This window comes from Halichoeres trimaculatus, unplaced genomic scaffold, assembly GCF_033239565.1.
Source record: "Halichoeres trimaculatus isolate MK-OKI-2021-1 unplaced genomic scaffold, fHalTri1.1 fHalTri1_scaffold_13, whole genome shotgun sequence".
Taxonomy (NCBI): Eukaryota; Metazoa; Chordata; class Actinopteri; order Labriformes; family Labridae; genus Halichoeres; species Halichoeres trimaculatus.
This window is the reverse complement of record NW_027437191.1, coordinates 25,604,819-25,621,177: the sequence shown is the minus strand read 5'-3', so window position 1 is coordinate 25,621,177 and position 16,359 is coordinate 25,604,819. Positions and strand designations below refer to the sequence as shown.

The 16,359-nt window shown below is 41.2% G+C and overlaps 1 protein-coding gene across 1 annotated transcript; it reads left to right on the top strand.

Annotated features, from left to right (window-relative positions):
• The first annotated feature begins 7,347 nt into the window (after nt 1-7,347).
• Nucleotides 7,348-15,231, top strand: klf11a (Kruppel like factor 11a). Its single transcript, XM_074685937.1, has 4 exons — nt 7,348-7,489; nt 11,513-11,734; nt 11,821-12,688; nt 13,125-15,231. Exons 1-4 carry the CDS (start codon nt 7,457-7,459, stop codon nt 13,418-13,420), a joined length of 1,419 nt encoding a protein of 472 aa, XP_074542038.1. The 5' UTR covers nt 7,348-7,456; the 3' UTR covers nt 13,421-15,231.
• The last annotated feature ends 1,128 nt before the right edge of the window (nt 15,232-16,359 follow it).

The window sequence follows — 16,359 nt, the reverse complement described above, 5'->3', positions numbered from 1 at the left end:
TAGGAGCAAGATCCTACTCACAACAAAAAGAAGTTCAGCTTTATTTTACTATGATCTTCAATAAAAGACGGGTAACACAAAAAGCTGAGTACCAACCAGAAGGGAACCAACATTAAGCAAGGACAGAGTGCTGAAAGGTTTTGATAGAAAGTCAAAACAGAAAAAAAAAATCATCACATAAAGAACAAAAATTAAGCATTAATCGAGCTGTCTTCAGTGATATTTTCGTTTCAGTTTTCTCAAACTGGGAACCCCAGAGAAACCAGTTTTCTGCTTAACCTCTGAGTAATTTTAACCTCCTTTTTTCAGCCTGTGGAGTTTTTACCTTCTGCCCAGCAGCATATGTGTGTGAAAGGTGTGTGTGCTTCTGAATGTAAACAAGTCGACACGTGTTGCAGAGCCCCGCCCCCTCCTCCTCATCCTCCACCTCCTCCTCCTCCTCTGTCACATGTCTGCTGCAGGAGGAGGTCAGTGGGTTCAGAAACATGACGCTTTCCTCCCCCTGCCGTTAGCTTAGCTTAGCATAAAGAATGGAAGCAGAGGGAAAATGTTAGCATGGCTTTGTATGCAGAAGGAAAAACACCAATACAGCTCAAAAGACTTCTGACTCACACATTAACCTATACACGAAATATTTCCTGCAAGGCTAGAAGAAGTTTGGATCCTTTAATGCAAAAAAAAAAACAACACCATTAAAACTACCGCATTGTTTTATGACAAAAAAAAAAAAAACATTTTAAATTTAAGCCGGCAATATGTCGTCATCAACTCTTAACAACACTGTAAACGTTTATGCACCCAGGAGAGCAGCTTCTAAAGTTTGAAAGTGAAATATCCAGTTGAGTATCCAAGTGACCGAGGATTTCAGCTGCTCAACACTTCAGGGTCTCCTTTCCGTATTTTTTTTTTTTTCAGAAGTCAGGACTGCAGGCCCACCACTTTTAAACTTGGACTCTTCTACTACAGAGCCATGCTGTTGCGATCTGTGCGGAATTGTAAACAAAGATTGTTTTGTCAGTGTGTAGTTCATCACTAATCTGTGGCTGCGGTTTCATGCATTAAAAAAACCCCACAAGTCTATGAATACATATTTTGCAGATGATGGTCTGCTTTACACTTTCAGCACATTATGAAGTTACAGTATTTACTTCAGGCGGTTTCAACAGCAGACAAAAACTCCTCACATAAGCTTTAATTTTTTTTACATTTTCTCTCCTTTCACACAAACTATAATGTTCACGAACAGAAATGTTTTGGAGACTTATATGCACACTCAGAATCTGAACCAAAGTGTCTCATATTTTTAATGCGCTGATTTCTGTGGGCAGAGTGGAAAATGAGCTCATTGTGTGTGTATGTGTGTGTGGTGTGTGGATGAATGTGAGGCAGTGGTTTTGGATGGAGTTGTGGAAAAGGATTTTTTGATGACATGTTAGCTGTCGACAGGAAATGAGGGCAGAGCGATGCAGGAAGTGTTTGTTGATGTTGCTTTAATGCTAGTTTGAAATCAGCTGCCTCAGCATAACAAGAAGAAAGAGGTGGAATACATAAGAGAAGAGCCTTGGTAACAAATGTACAGATATGTACAACTTCAATAGTTATGGACGCTATGACTTTGATATTTAAAGAGGGAGTACTCTGCTTTCTCATATTTAAATCATGGACTTAAAATACCAATGCTGGATGTTCAGACTGAGCATGTGCAGACCTTGAAACCTCTACATATTAATGTGTTGTAGAAATCTGTAAACCAAACAAAACGGTCCATTCTAAAAATAGCACCACACCTTCACCGGGTTAAGATGATGATGTTATCACACATGGATTTCTTAACTGCTTCATGACGTGGAAGGGATGACCTCAAACACATAGGTATTTCCCGTAGCTCCGCCCCTGACACGGGCTGACCAGTCAGAATAAAGAGGGTATGTGGAGCGAGGAGCCTTAAAGAGACAGCAGCTAGAACAAAGTGTTTGAGACAGAGGCTGAAATAAGGTTTTACTAATGCTCCAGGGAGAGAAAAATAGAAATGTTTTTGAGCTGTGAATCATGAAAAAATACTACCGGGGAACCAGAGGGACAGAATAAAGACTTTAAAATAAGCACAATACCCCCCTCTTCAAGCATTTAAAGCAAAAGTCAGTCTGTTAAAAGTTAACATCCATTACTTTAATTCATTCTCAGAACTTCTTTTTGAGTTATGAAACAGAAAAAAGTGGTGATAATGTTGAGTTTTTCTCATTGATATTTGTCTCTGACTTCAGTTTCTTCAGGGACTCGACGAAGAGCAAGAACAAAGAGAAGGTCTGGCTTTTAATCCCTAAATTTAGCCTTCTGCTTGGCCCGAGACTTGAGGAGCGTGATCGGGGCAGCAGATGTGACTCTTCAGAGCAAACAGCAACGACCTCACCGACCACGGACACACCCACACAGGGTATGTATGTGGAAGGGGGACGAAGGGGGGCGTTTAGGGTGGGTGGGGTCACTGGAATGTAGGTCACACTCCGTCTGCTGTCCAGGAAGAAAAGGACGGAGCTGAGAGCGTGAAGTCAGCACAACTTTTTTTCATCTTCTTGAACTTACAGTTAGACTTGATCTTGTTTTCATCCTTCCACTTTAAAAAGGCTTTAATGTATCGATCTCCTTTATGTCTTCTTTAGCTCTACAGCTATTTCTACAGGATGCCTCGACACTTTTTGTCTTGTTTTCAGCTCTTAATCAATAAGAAACAATTCATACAAGATTCCAGGATAAATTTTTACTATTTTATCCTCCTTTAAAACTCAGAACAACTTCCGATTCTTAAATTGCATCACTACTTTCTTCCAACAGCTCAAAAAAAAGCCCTAATTTTCTCTTTTAGAAAACTTTTATTTAGCCACTGTCTGAAACACATTGTTTTACCTGCTGTCTCTTTAAAGCTCCACACTCAGCAAACCCACCTTCCCTCATATTGGCTGATACTCTGGCAGCCTGTCAGTGGTTATAAGGAAATCCTTGGTGTTTGAGGCCCCGCCCCTCCAAGTGATTTTGTTCTGTTTTATCAGACTGTTTCGATCTGTTTACATACAGAATCAGGGATTTCTACAACATATGAGCATAATTAGGTGTTTTGAAAAATGGAAAAACATGAACTCAAAACCCAACTTCTTCTCACCATGCCTGAACCAATGAAGTGTATGGTGTCTGAGCACGATTCAGAGCTCTCACATGAGTCAAAAATACTGGACTTGGGAGAAGAAACATGCCCAGACATGTCACACATTACCCTGTATGCGTGCGCCTTAAAGGGAAGAAGGACTAATCTGGAACCAAATTTGGGGGTATACACCCGAAAAATGAATGATGTTTTTTCTAAGGATCAAAGGTCTGAGACTGAACTTCGGTTTACTAAAATTTGGAACTTTGAACGAGACTCTGTCCCCAACTTCGGGTTAACCCTGGGTCCAAACTCTGGGACTAGGCATCTCTTTTTGGGAGGTTAACACAAGGATAAACCTCTAAGCCCAAATTTAAAAACTTATCTGAAAAACCTAACTTTTGGAATATCTTTGGGGCTAAACAAGGGCACTAAACTATTGCAGTAACAGGCGTATTTAGTGATTAACTCAAGCAGACAACATGTGAATAATCTGTCCACAAACACTAAGAAAAAAGGTTGGTGACTGAAGAGGACTCTTTCATCAGTGAGAGTTTGTTTGGTACCTGATGAAACTTCTTGATTTCTAAAAGCAGCGGAAGAGTCCTTTAACAGCTCAACTGTCACTGTGCTAAACGTGAGCAGTGTGAGTCTGTTTTTGTGGGGGTGGGATGGTAGTTCCTGGAGGTCTGATTCTTGGAAGTCTTGAAGGAGGGATGACCTTTGACCTTGAAGTTATGTGCTGGGTCACAACCTCACAAACTCACATACACAGCAGAGCGGAGGATTACTTCTGCCTTCTAGGCATGTTTACTTTGTGTGGTGATTTCAGGGACGCCATTATCCTGAGCGACTGGAGATGAGCTGCAGAACAAACACTGTGTGTTTATATTTCTGAACTGTCTCAACCAAAACACGACACACACACACAACCAGGGAGTAAAATTAAAGCTAGATTTAGTCTTAACTGTTTTCCGATTTTAGTTCTTTGACCGCAGAGGTGATACCAAGCTAAATATACACACAAAAGGAAAACTTGAAGTAAAATTTTTAATTTGTAAAACCTCCAAGAACTAATTGTCACCTTAAATTTGTCAATCTATGAGCCCAAGAAGTAACGTAAGAATATTGCTGTTGCCTGAGTATATTGAACAATCAGGTGTTAGCATCAAAGCAACAGCAGGAGTTCCAAAATTCTGACATCAAGGGCAGAATTGTGACCTGGACTTACAGTTTACAGTGAAACTGAGACTCGCCACAAACACATGAACATGGACTCAGTTTCAAATGCACGCTCACTTTTCAAATTGTTTAGCAGGTTTTTAACAGTACAGAATACAGTCAGGCTCAGAGTTGTTAGCCGATAACTGCTGGATAAACCAAACACACAGACAACTTAGCTATTCCTGTCTGTAGCACACATCATTGTTGGATGATAACTGTTTGTGAAAATCAACAGGGAAATCTGATGTTTATGGTTCTGAGTCCGGTCATAATTTAGAGTCTTTGTATGCTGATGACAACATGCTGTTGTTAGCTAGAGCTGTTTGTCTGGATACTGTAGACTCAACACACAGACTGTTGTTTTTCATGACAGCAGCTGCAGATAAAGAGGAGAAACAGGTTCCTTTGAGCTGCTCAGTTGGTGCAGTTTTAGTCCGTGCTGCACATTTGAAATAGAGTGACATGGTTTTGTAATGGTGAATTTTACGAAAGAAGTTGTTAAACTTTGGGTTTTGTGAAAATAAAAGTACAAGGTGGGACAATTTCAGTAAGCACCTTCTTTGTTTCTTCCCAGAATGCCTTTCAGTCTCCCTGATCATGAGTTTGGTTGCAGGTTCTTTGCTCTGACTTCATGCTGCAAACAGCTGCCTGGGCTGAGCTTCTCTGATTTCCTCCCCGCACAAGTCTGGGAGTGTTTTCTGCCTGGAAACCGTTTTTCATGGACGGACCGCCTGTGTGTTTTCCCTCTTTCCTTTTTTTTATTTCACAACCTCGCTGAACTTGAAAATGAAAATGAACTCACGTCACCCCTGCCTGCTGCCAGATCCTGCTTTTGTCCCAGTTTTCCTCCCTGAGTGTCTGCTGAGTTTACTCTCTTTCTTTCTCTCTCTTTCTGCAGACAGTTATAGCAGCAGCGTGTTGAGCTAACTCACTTTGAATAAGAAAGCTGTTTGTATGGTTTGTGGACGAGCTTGAGCAGAGGCAGGCGCGCTGTGCTGCGCCGCGCTGCTGAGAGGTGTTCTGAGGGCGAGTGGGTGATCCGAGGCCGGCAGACAAGACTTTTCTGCTTTCTTTAAACACTGAGGTGAAGCCTCACATCACACTCAGCTCTTTGTCTGCCTCTCTCTCAGACTAGATGACGTCTCACCCAGCCTCACCTCCACCTTCACCTTCCTCCCCCTCTTTGTTGATGATGATGATGAGGATGATGATGGTGGCTCGACCTCCAGGCTCCTGCAGCAGCTTAAAGGGTTAACGTGCAGCCACAACAAAGAAGCCGGTGCTGGGCCGGCGTGTGCACGAGTATGTGAGGGAATGGGGGAGGAAGGGGGAGGAGGGGGGTGCTCTGGCTGCCTTCTAGCCCCGCCCTGGACTTCTTTATTGGAGAGGCTGTTTACAACCTCGACGCATAGGAGTCCCCGGGTTCATCGGCCCAGTGGGGAGGGGGTGAGGAGGATGGAGGAGGAAAGGGAGGAGGGGGAGGTAGCTGGACTCACAAGAGAGCATGGAGGAAAATGGTACAGGAAGAAGACAATAATGAAATATGTTGAGGGCCTCAGAGCTGCAGGATTTCTCTCTGCCTTTGTTCCGTCCGTCACTTCTTTGCTTGTCTTTGTTTCTCTCTGTTGCTGTCTTCAATGTTGGTGCAGCACGTGAAGTGAAGTGGACTTTTCTCTGCTGCAGCCTCTCCTCCACATGTCCACAGTGTAAAAGCATGCAGCAGGGTCACTTTCTTTGGTCTCTTTTTCACATTTCATTCTTCTATCACCATGCAGAGCTTCAGCTGCTGCAGAAACCTGTGGTCAAAAACAATATGCTGATAGAACAGTGTATCTGATTTCTCCTCAAACTGATCCAGTGAAAGTCTCTACAAAGTACTCTTGCTTTAGTACACACACACTCCTGTTTACATTTTTTAGTATAGATGAGGCGCTACACTTAGTGTGTCGTGTATTTACAGGTGGATATATGAAACCTCATAACTTAACCCTTAAATGATAAAATAAAATCTCATGTTTTGCATACATACATTAGTCTGAATTTACTGTTGCTACAACTTCTGTTGAACAATTTTCAATAGTACAAAACATTAGAAATAAGAAATTATATACAAGCAAACTTGGCAGAATTTTTTTATTCAAATTTTTACTCAACAAACATGTTAAAGTTACAAAATTTGATTTGAAATGTAGTTCACAAGAAACATTAAAACAACCCAAAAAAATATTTTGAACATATTTGAGCACAAATCTGTTGTGATTCATGGAAAAAAAAATGCTTTTTATTAAAATAGTTAATTTTTCTTACTTTCAGCTCTTTAAAGTTTGATTGTGTGTTTTGAACAATATAAACATGATAGTGAAGGAAACTTAAAGGAAATTAAATATCATACTTAACTTTTTAAAATGTGCTTCTTTTTTTTCTTTTTCTTTTTTTTTTGCATATTCAACTTTTATTTTTACCTTGTTAGCTTCATGAAACCTCAAAAGTTTAAGGACATGTAATTTAGTAAATAATTAAAGCTTTAATTATTCTATATAGAGTATTTGCCTCAATTTAATATTAAATTACATGTTTTTATTCTTTATTATGATTAATCTATCCGGTTTTTGACATTAACTGTATATTGTAACTGCAGTTCTTCGCTACATGCCTCTGGCGCGCGTCCTCGCGGATGTCGCGGTCCTGCCTCGCGCCTGTCTGCTTCCCAACCTTTCCCCCAGATCGAGCGCGCTGCCGGGTTCACCGGGTTTACTCTGACACCGCTGACTCCCCGGCCACGCCCCCGACAGCCACGCACCCCGCGTCGAACCAATCACGTTGCGGCCACGTACTGATCACGCACCGCCTCACACAGGATTGGCTCTCGTCCGCTACACCTATGGCTGTGATTGGCTGCGTGTTACCACCCGCCAGACTGCTCTGAATTTTGTTTCTGTTTTTTTTCTGCGCTCTTTTTATTTTTTTTTTTGGCTCCACTCAGCTGAAGCCAGTCTGCTGGCAGAGGCTCAGCGCTGATTATTGACTGCTCACACTCCCGCTGCTGTCTCCGCCGCTCGGTGAGGATCTGCCGCACACTCTCAACTCTGCCTCATGCTCAGCTTCACGCCGGAGCGGTCCTGTCAGGTGAGTCCGCTGCTGTCCTCAAACCTTGCCGTTCACGGGCTGCTTTTCTCTTTTAAAGTTCTTGTTCCGGTTTTTATAAGTGATCGCTTACATGCTGCTTCATAACAACACGCGCTGCTCTAAGGTCAGCTTGTGAGGCGTTCAGGGCAGGATTCTGGTGAACACGTTGCTACTGTTTTTTTGTCTTATTTTGGCGCTGTCTGCTGGTTTATTTGAGGTCACACTGAACCCACTGTCTCCCGTATGAGTGTGTGTATCTGTGTGTACGTGTATGTATGTGTGTGTGCACACAACAGTTGCATCACTGCAGAGCATCGCTGTATCATAAAGTTTAAGGATACTCTCACACTGATGCAGGCTGACCTCATCTGACTTATTTTGGTGAAAGTTTTCACTGATTTTCTGCAGATTTTCTCATAGGGTATTTTTTTTAACTGGCTGGCTTTGTTGTTGGAAGATTTCTGGCTGCGAGGTGTGCATGGTTTCTATGTGCTGAGCACTAATGCACTAATATCACACTGCTAATAATGAACATTTACTCCATTAACGGTTGAACCAACAAACCATACACTCTAATTAACGTCACATGACACCAGAGACTAAAATTAAAAATGAGATGTGTTATTTTTTTAGTCAAACATGAACAAAATGCCTGAATAACAGCATTACTGGTATAAAGACAGAATTAAAAAACTTTGATGCTCATATCTGATTGCTTTTGTTATGACCAAGACATCAGATCAATATTTGGTGCATCAAATGTCAAAAAAAAAAAAAAATGTCACAGCTACCCAAAGCACAAACAGGTACTGAAAGAAAAAAAATGTAATATAGTTAATGCCAAACTTATTTCACCAGTAAACAGAATCTCTGACTATTTAAGAAAAAAATGTTTGGATTTTTTTTTGTATATGCATGAATACAGACAAAAGTGTTATCACAATTTTTGTATTGGCCCCTAAATAGAAGACCAAAAACATCCAGGTTTTCATTAGAGAAAATTCAGAAAAAAACAGGATTCATTTCATTTTAAGATTTCTCAAACAAAGACTAGTTCAGTTTCAGCATAAAAATCTGGCTATCAGAGCTACAATTGATTATTTTCTTTCATCGATTGATTGATTAGGCTGCACCTTAAAAAACAGTAGCTGAGCCCAACAAAGAGACAGCAGAGGAACAACACGACCACCTCACACACCAGCAAAGAAACACAAAACAAATAACAATAAGAAAGGCGGGAGAGGTGTCAAGTCTAATCAGTACATCCTCTCTGGTGGATGTGATGTAGGTGTTGTTTTGTTGTTGACTCTGAACAGGTGTTGTATCAAAAATTAAACAACAGACTCACATTGATGTAAGTGGTGATAGATGTCTCTGCATTGTTTCCTGCTGCTCTGATCTCATTATGTGTTTCTTTGTGATGTGTGTGAGGGATTTTATGCGTGGGAAATTACAGCGCCAGCACTTGGGTGTTTGAGAGAGTGTGTGTGTGTGTGTGTGTGTGTTTTTGTTGCAACAGATTGACTTTGTTTTGTCCAACTATACTTCCTGTTTCCCTCTCTCTCTTCTTGGACGAGTCGGTGCATGCTAATACGGGAGGAGGAGAAGGGGGCGGGGCTTGTTTCATTCGCTTTTTTATATTTTTTTTTTTTGGGGGGGGGGGGGGGGGGGGGGGGGGGGTGTAATATCTGGCACGCCACCTCCCGTCATCTATTCTGGGTGCAGGGGAGGTTCCCCGTCGGCTGGGTGTACCCGCTGCAGTGGGGCCCCGCTCGCTCTCTCTCCTTCTCATGCTCGCTCTCTCGCTCTCTATCTATTTATCTAGGTCTCTCGGCCCTTGCTCACCCTCCCTCCACCCTTCCTGTATGTGCAGCTGAGCATTTCCCAGATGCCAGCCAACTTAACCCAGCACCCTTTGTCCCCCAGTCACCTCCCTCCTACTCATCTAAGTCGGGTGAAATTTTCCCCACTGTTGTCTCTTTTTTTAAATTCTTATTTTTTATTTTTATTGGACAGAAGGTGGTGGGGAAATGGTGACATCATCAGTAATTACATAGATGGGTGGTGTGCGCTTTTGTTCCTACAGAAGAAGGGAAAAACTGCTGGTTGAGGACTTGAACATTTGGCATCCCAGCAAATAGTATGCTGTCAAGTCAACCTGATTTTCTTTACACAAAAGAACCTGTTTGCAGACTTTTTTATTTTATTATGGACAAAAAGATGCCTACCATTGAACCACATGGATCTACCATTTGGGATCCCTACATTTACTCATGATTGGTCAGAAAGGAGGACAATAGGCATTTCTCTAACTCTTCAAATCATCAAAAAGTCCAGCCAACCACATCTGGGTTCCCAGGTTTTTTCAAGGAGAGATGTTAGATCAGCAGTCGGACATTGAATGTTTTTTATTTTTGGGCTCATTTGGGATCAAAACTAGTTTTCAAGAATTCAGAATTCTAGTTAAAACAAGACTACACTTGTTTATCAACTTGTTTTTGACACCAAACTTCTTGATTCTTGATTTACAGACTTTTAATTGGGGAATTCTAGAAATATTTGGGATCCCCAAATTTGGGAAATAAAAATTGTATTGAAAAACTTTTATTTTATGTATTGTGGACAACAACATAGAGGGTGGTACGGAATTCTGAAGTTGTCCTACTGAACACATTTAAGAATCCAACGGGTTTTCAGTAGGGCTGCACGATTATCGCAATCGCAATCGCAATCGCAATCGCAATGTCAGCACATGCAATTACGTAATCGCAAAAGAGGATATCGCAATCGCAATCGCAATATCAGCACATGCAATTCAGATTTTTCTCCATGATAACCAAGCAAGTCTGTAGACTCATCATGACACAACTTTTTTTATTAAATCGCAAGCACAATCGCAATCGCAATATTGTCCACCTAATCGCAAATCGCACCTTTTCCCCAAATCGTGCAGCTCTAGTTTTCAGGGCACGGAATACAATCAGACCCCAGAGAGGGTTTTATGAATGGAAGAGGACTCAATTTGGATCCTTTTCGTGGTTTTTAGAAAAGAAATCTACCCATGTTGTCTTCTGTTCTGCAGATCAACAACATTTCAAAGAACACATCTGGGATCCCAGCTAGAATATAACCAAAACACTGTTAATTGTTTCCAATCAAAACTTTAATTCTGGACTTCTTTTTGTCTAATATAAAGACCTCAAACAAGGTAAAATGGTAAAAACACATTTGGGCTCCCCAAGGTAAAGAGTGGTAGAAACATGGTAGAACTCATTTGAGATCCCAACCTATATGAAAAAACATGAAATAAAAGATGGTAATCAGGTTTCCAGGGCAAAAATAAAACTCTATCTCATAGCACATTTTCTGTAAAAGTAGACACACTTGGGATCCCATGAAGGACTTGACTCATATTAAACGGTCTCATTTAAAATTCTAATTAAAATAAATCACACCTCTGTTATTTGCAGATTCCCCTACCTTTCTTTTCTGGAAATATGGGAATCACACACAGGAGAAACACATTCAGTTTCCCAACTTTTGTAATGTAGTCAAAAGGGAACTAGGAATGCAACCAAAATGCAAGCTAGCAAAGTGAATATACATTCACTTGCTATTCTTAGCACCTTTCCTTGATGTCTATTTTTGGTAATGAAATGGTATTAAGGAAAATTATATATGAATGACAGAAGTAGAGGATCATGTCCAATGCATTTTGGAACCCAACTCCATTTTTAAAGCTGCAGTGAAAAGACAGACACTCAGTTCAAACTGTACTCTCAACGAATGGACATACATGTGCTGTGGTACTTTCTTTTAGAATGCTGGTTAAGAGGATCATATTTCAGTGTTTGAAACCATCACCTATATCAGAGCTCATTTCAGTAATTAAATAAAACCTGTAACCCAGCCTGTCTGAGAGCAAGATTATGAACACAGCTTGAGTGATGTATTTGAAAGGATACAAATAATACAAAAAATACGTCATTTGTTGAATATCCTCTGACCTTTTGTCTCCCTTAGGTCGACCATATGGATGGGCCACAGGTCTCGACCATGGAGCTGAAGCCGTGTATCGAATACCATGACTTGGAGGCTGCGGAGGCACTTGTAAGCATGAGCTTCTGGGGTCAAAGGTCCCACAAGCCCCGCCCACTCACACCCACTTCTGACTCCTGTGATTCCATCCACCTCCACCCTGAGGGGGGCGACTCTCCGAAAGACCTGATCGCTCTGTCCTCACTGGTAAGAAGTTATAAAGATAAAATGTATCATGTTGATTTTTTTGAAGGTTTTTATAAACTTAATTGTTGTGTTTTCTCCTCCCCCAGTGTATGACTCCTCCTCACAGTCCCAGCTTCGCCGAGGCCTCCACCACTGCTGTCCTCACCACCACCTCTGCCCTTAGCCCCGCGTCTAGATCACTTCCACCCCGCCCTGGAACCTCCTTCCTCAGCGACCCCCAAACTTCCTCTTGCACCTTCTCCTCAGAGACCTCAGCACCTCAAACAGAGCCATCCTGTTTGACCCCGCCTGGCAGAGCAATGGCGACCAGCGTCATCCGTCACACTGCTGACCGCCTCACCACTCCTCCCCCTCCTCCTCCTCCTCCCTGCTCCTCCTCGCCCACAGAAACCTCCACACTGGGGGCTCCACAGACACCTCCAGAAGAGAAGGACAGACCTCCTCCATCCCCTGCCAGCCCACCCTCTCTCCCTCCCTCAGCATCACCGCCTCACTCCTCCCTGACGCCACCCTCCTCCACCCCTCCAGTCTCCTCCTCTCCTGTCCTCTGTCAGGTGTTCCCAGTGAGCAGCAGGACAGGTATGATCTCTGCCTTTGTCCAGGCTCCAGTTCAGGTCCAGACTCAGGGGGGTCCCAAGCCCATCCTGCCCCAGTCACCCTCTAGCTTCACTCAGCCCCTGCTTGTGGGCTCTGCCGTGCCACAGGGGACTGTGATGTTCGTAGTCCCCCAGCCGCCCGTGTCACAGGCGCAGGGTCAACAGACTGTCATGACTCTTGGCAACACGAAACTCCTCCCCCTGGCCCCCGCCCCAGTTTACATGCCAACTGGAGCAAGCAGCAGCACTTCGCAGGCCGACTTCTCCCGCCGACGAAACTACGTCTGCAACTTCCCTGGCTGCAAGAAAACCTACTTCAAGAGCTCCCACCTGAAGGCTCATCTGCGCACACACACAGGTGGGACATTTAGGAAACCTACACCTGAGTGTCAGCTTCACTCTACACCTGTGTCACTTTAACAGTAGTAACACACCCCCCTAGGGGTCCTCTGTTGAACTGCATGGGGCCTGCATGGTGATTTTTTCTTTTTATTATTTATTATTATTTATATAATAATGCAACTACAAGTTTCGAAAGGAAACCACACATTTCATGAACAACATCTAAAATAAAATAAAAAAACTATTTAATCCAATCTATACATTTCTGTTAATTAACACCAGGATTTAATTAGTTTGGTTTACATATCAGTTGAAACAAAAATAGGACAAATGGTTGATTGTTGACATGCAGCAGCAATAGAGCTAATAACACAGGGCCACATGTTCCACAACTGTTGGGGTTTTATCCATCTGCTAACATCCGCCCTCTCCTCCTCCTTCTTTATCTTCAGGTGAAAAGCCGTTCAGCTGTCACTGGGAAGGCTGTGACAAAAAGTTTGCCCGCTCAGACGAGCTTTCTCGCCATCGCAGGACACACACTGGCGAGAAAAAGTTTGTCTGCAATGTGTGTGACCGCCGTTTCATGCGCAGTGACCACCTGACCAAACATGCCCGGCGGCACATGACCACCAAGAGGGCGTCGTCATGGCCAGCCGAAACCCGAGACCTCAACAAAGTGGCCCTGCCAAAGGGCCAAAACAGAGGCCCCACACTCCCTGTTGGCATGCTTGTTTCCACAGCCAACTAACAAACTCATCCATGGGCCCACAGGGCCAACTCAGGACCCAGGGCCAGGGCCCGCCCACAAAAACTAACAGGTTAAACTGGCTGTTTCAATCAGCTCCACATCAGGAGAAACTTTTTACACTTCACACTCCGCTGGTGAACGCTCACTGAGCTCTGGCTACGTTTACATGAACAACAGGGTCATTCAAACACAGGAAACTTTGATTAATGATGGCTGGTGGACACACTATGAAACAAACGACCGATGGCTTGAGACTTGGTTTCTATTCTGGTCACTGGTTTAGTTTTCTTTAAGCCATTTCTGTCTTAAACTTATCTTATATCAGACTCTGCTGTGTGGTAACGCTAAAAAAAAATTAGCATTTTACCATAAAAATGTTATTAACATGCCATTGCTGATAATATTTTGAGAACAAGTTAGCAAGATAATTGTTCAATGTCATTTAAATGCTAACATGCTAATCAAGGCCTTAAAACTAGCCAACAGTTTGCATGTTCAAATACTTTTAATTTGAGTTTCATATGAACTTGTCAGCATGCTAATATGCCATTGATTGTTTTAAAATGCTTATGGTCATACAGTTAGCGTTCTCATCAGGCTAATGATAGCATTCAGTTTTGAACGCTATTATTACTTGTAAAGATATCTTGACCTGCTAGTGGCACAAGAGGGAAAGTCTCAGGGTCCCAAAAGTAAGCTGGGTTCACGATCTAAAACAACACAAATACATATACCAAAATTAGCCTAACCAGACGTTAGCTTCTCCTTCCTGTTATATTTGCCTCTGCTAGCATTTAGCTGTCACTCAATATGTTTACATACTTACCGTGAACTTGTAATTTTACTTGTTTACACATTGTTCATGGTCATTCAGATTTTCCAGCTCGGAAAATGTTTTTATCAACACAGGGCACAACTTTTTAAGTTACAGCTTCGCTCTTTGTAATCAGATTCGATGCAGCAGTTGTCAGATTTTAAAGATTAATCATTCAACAGTCAGTGCCATTTTTTGTTCTTCCGTCAGTCTGTTTTTAGAGATTCAAACAATGTTAAAAAGTTCTTCCATCTGCATCCCTTTAATGTTTTTTTAAATAAATCTCCCACTGTTGATACTCATGCCACAGTGCTTAAGGAGTCCTGAATAATCAGAGTTTCCCTGTGCTGAAGTGAAGTGATGTAGATGGAGCCAGAGCCACCAACAGACCGCAGAGCGCGTTTTTCCCGCCATACTCAGGACATTTTAATCCCACAACCACAAACTCACCGGAGGAGGACAAGAAGGCGACAGGCTGCTATTCATCCACGGACAGAAAACCAACAAAAACCTGACATTGCACTGGATTTTTTAAATAAATCTTGCTCGTTTTTGTACTCTCTCTCCGTGTATAATCATGTTTACTACATGTGTAAATGTCACGTTTAGAAAAAAATGTATGCACTCTTTTCATTTTTTTGCCAAAGCCTCTGTATTGTGCTTCTACTATTGGCTATAACTTTGGTTAATTTGTCTGTGACTGTAAATACTGTAAATAGATTGATATCTATATGAATGTTATGTGTATTCCAATCTGCATTTATTGACAGTACGAGTTATTGATATTTTATAATGTCAGTGGACAGTATTCCTCACTGTGATACTACCTACTATCTTTGCTTTACACATTATTATTATTATTTAATAAACATTTGTTGAGGAAAAAAGTGCTGTTTTTGATAGCTTGATTTGGCCCATAGTGTAGCCAGTAAGAAAATACCTCATCTTATTAAATGTTATTCTTAATAATAACGGCTTATATCGGAATAATCCCATTTCTGAACATTTGCCTGTAAGCGATGGTGAAGAATATGGCTTTTATAATAAAAAGTTACCATGAAACATAGTGTTGTGGCTCTTTTCCTACTTTCTCAACTTTCATTCATTACCTCGTGTTTTGTTGTTTTTTTTTTAAAGCTTTTTCTGTTGGAAACATTTAGGGTAAACTATCAATGAGTTTGTGAACACTTAGCAAAAATAAGCAAACTCCAATATTTTGTGAATAAGATGCCTTCATGAAATTAACTTCAATAACACTAGTCTCAGGTCACTTACTTTGAATAAACTGTATGCAAAAAATTACTTCAGAAAAAGCAGGTCAAGCTTGATTTTGCAAGAAGATGATATTGATCCAAAATGCATTTGAACTTTTTGAATATATAACCTAATAATGATAAATGTGTTTTAGAATAGGTCAGAGCCTATTCTAAAACACATTGCAGAGCTTTTACTTTTAGCACATTACTTTGTCTTCTCTTGCATATCCATTTTGTTTAGACTGCGGTGTGCACTCTTGTAAATGGATTTAATGCTTCCTAATTGTTAATAGATTTATGAATAATACATAAGTCAGTTCTTTAATGAGAACTAAACGGGGGTTGCGTATGACCATCAATGATATGAGGCTTTTGACTTCCCATTAATCCAACATTAAATAATAAGTTGTCTCTGATTACACACATTAATAAGATATTAACATTCCTGTGCCACTTATTAAACCACATGATTATTAAACACCCTTGTAATTAACGGATCCAAGATTTTTCATTACTTTTAATGATGATTGATTGTAAAGACAGCATTGTAATTTTGTTACTGATCAACTTGTGTTTTAATTGCAATATTCTTTATATATGATATATTTAAGTCATACGAGTCATAATTAGTCTATTTCAGTCTTAATGGTGAAATTGGAACCTAAAAGTTGGTGGTATAAAATAAATGCCATGAAAATGCCAATGAAAAATCTCCTCACAAAAAGCACCAGCAAACTATTATTTTAACCATTGATGTATTGTGATAGGCACTTAATTTAAGTGTATAGCCTACTTGAGCACATCCTTTTAGTATATCAGTCTAGTACTTTGACAAAAAGTAAAAAATCTCTATTGAGCATCTTTTTTGT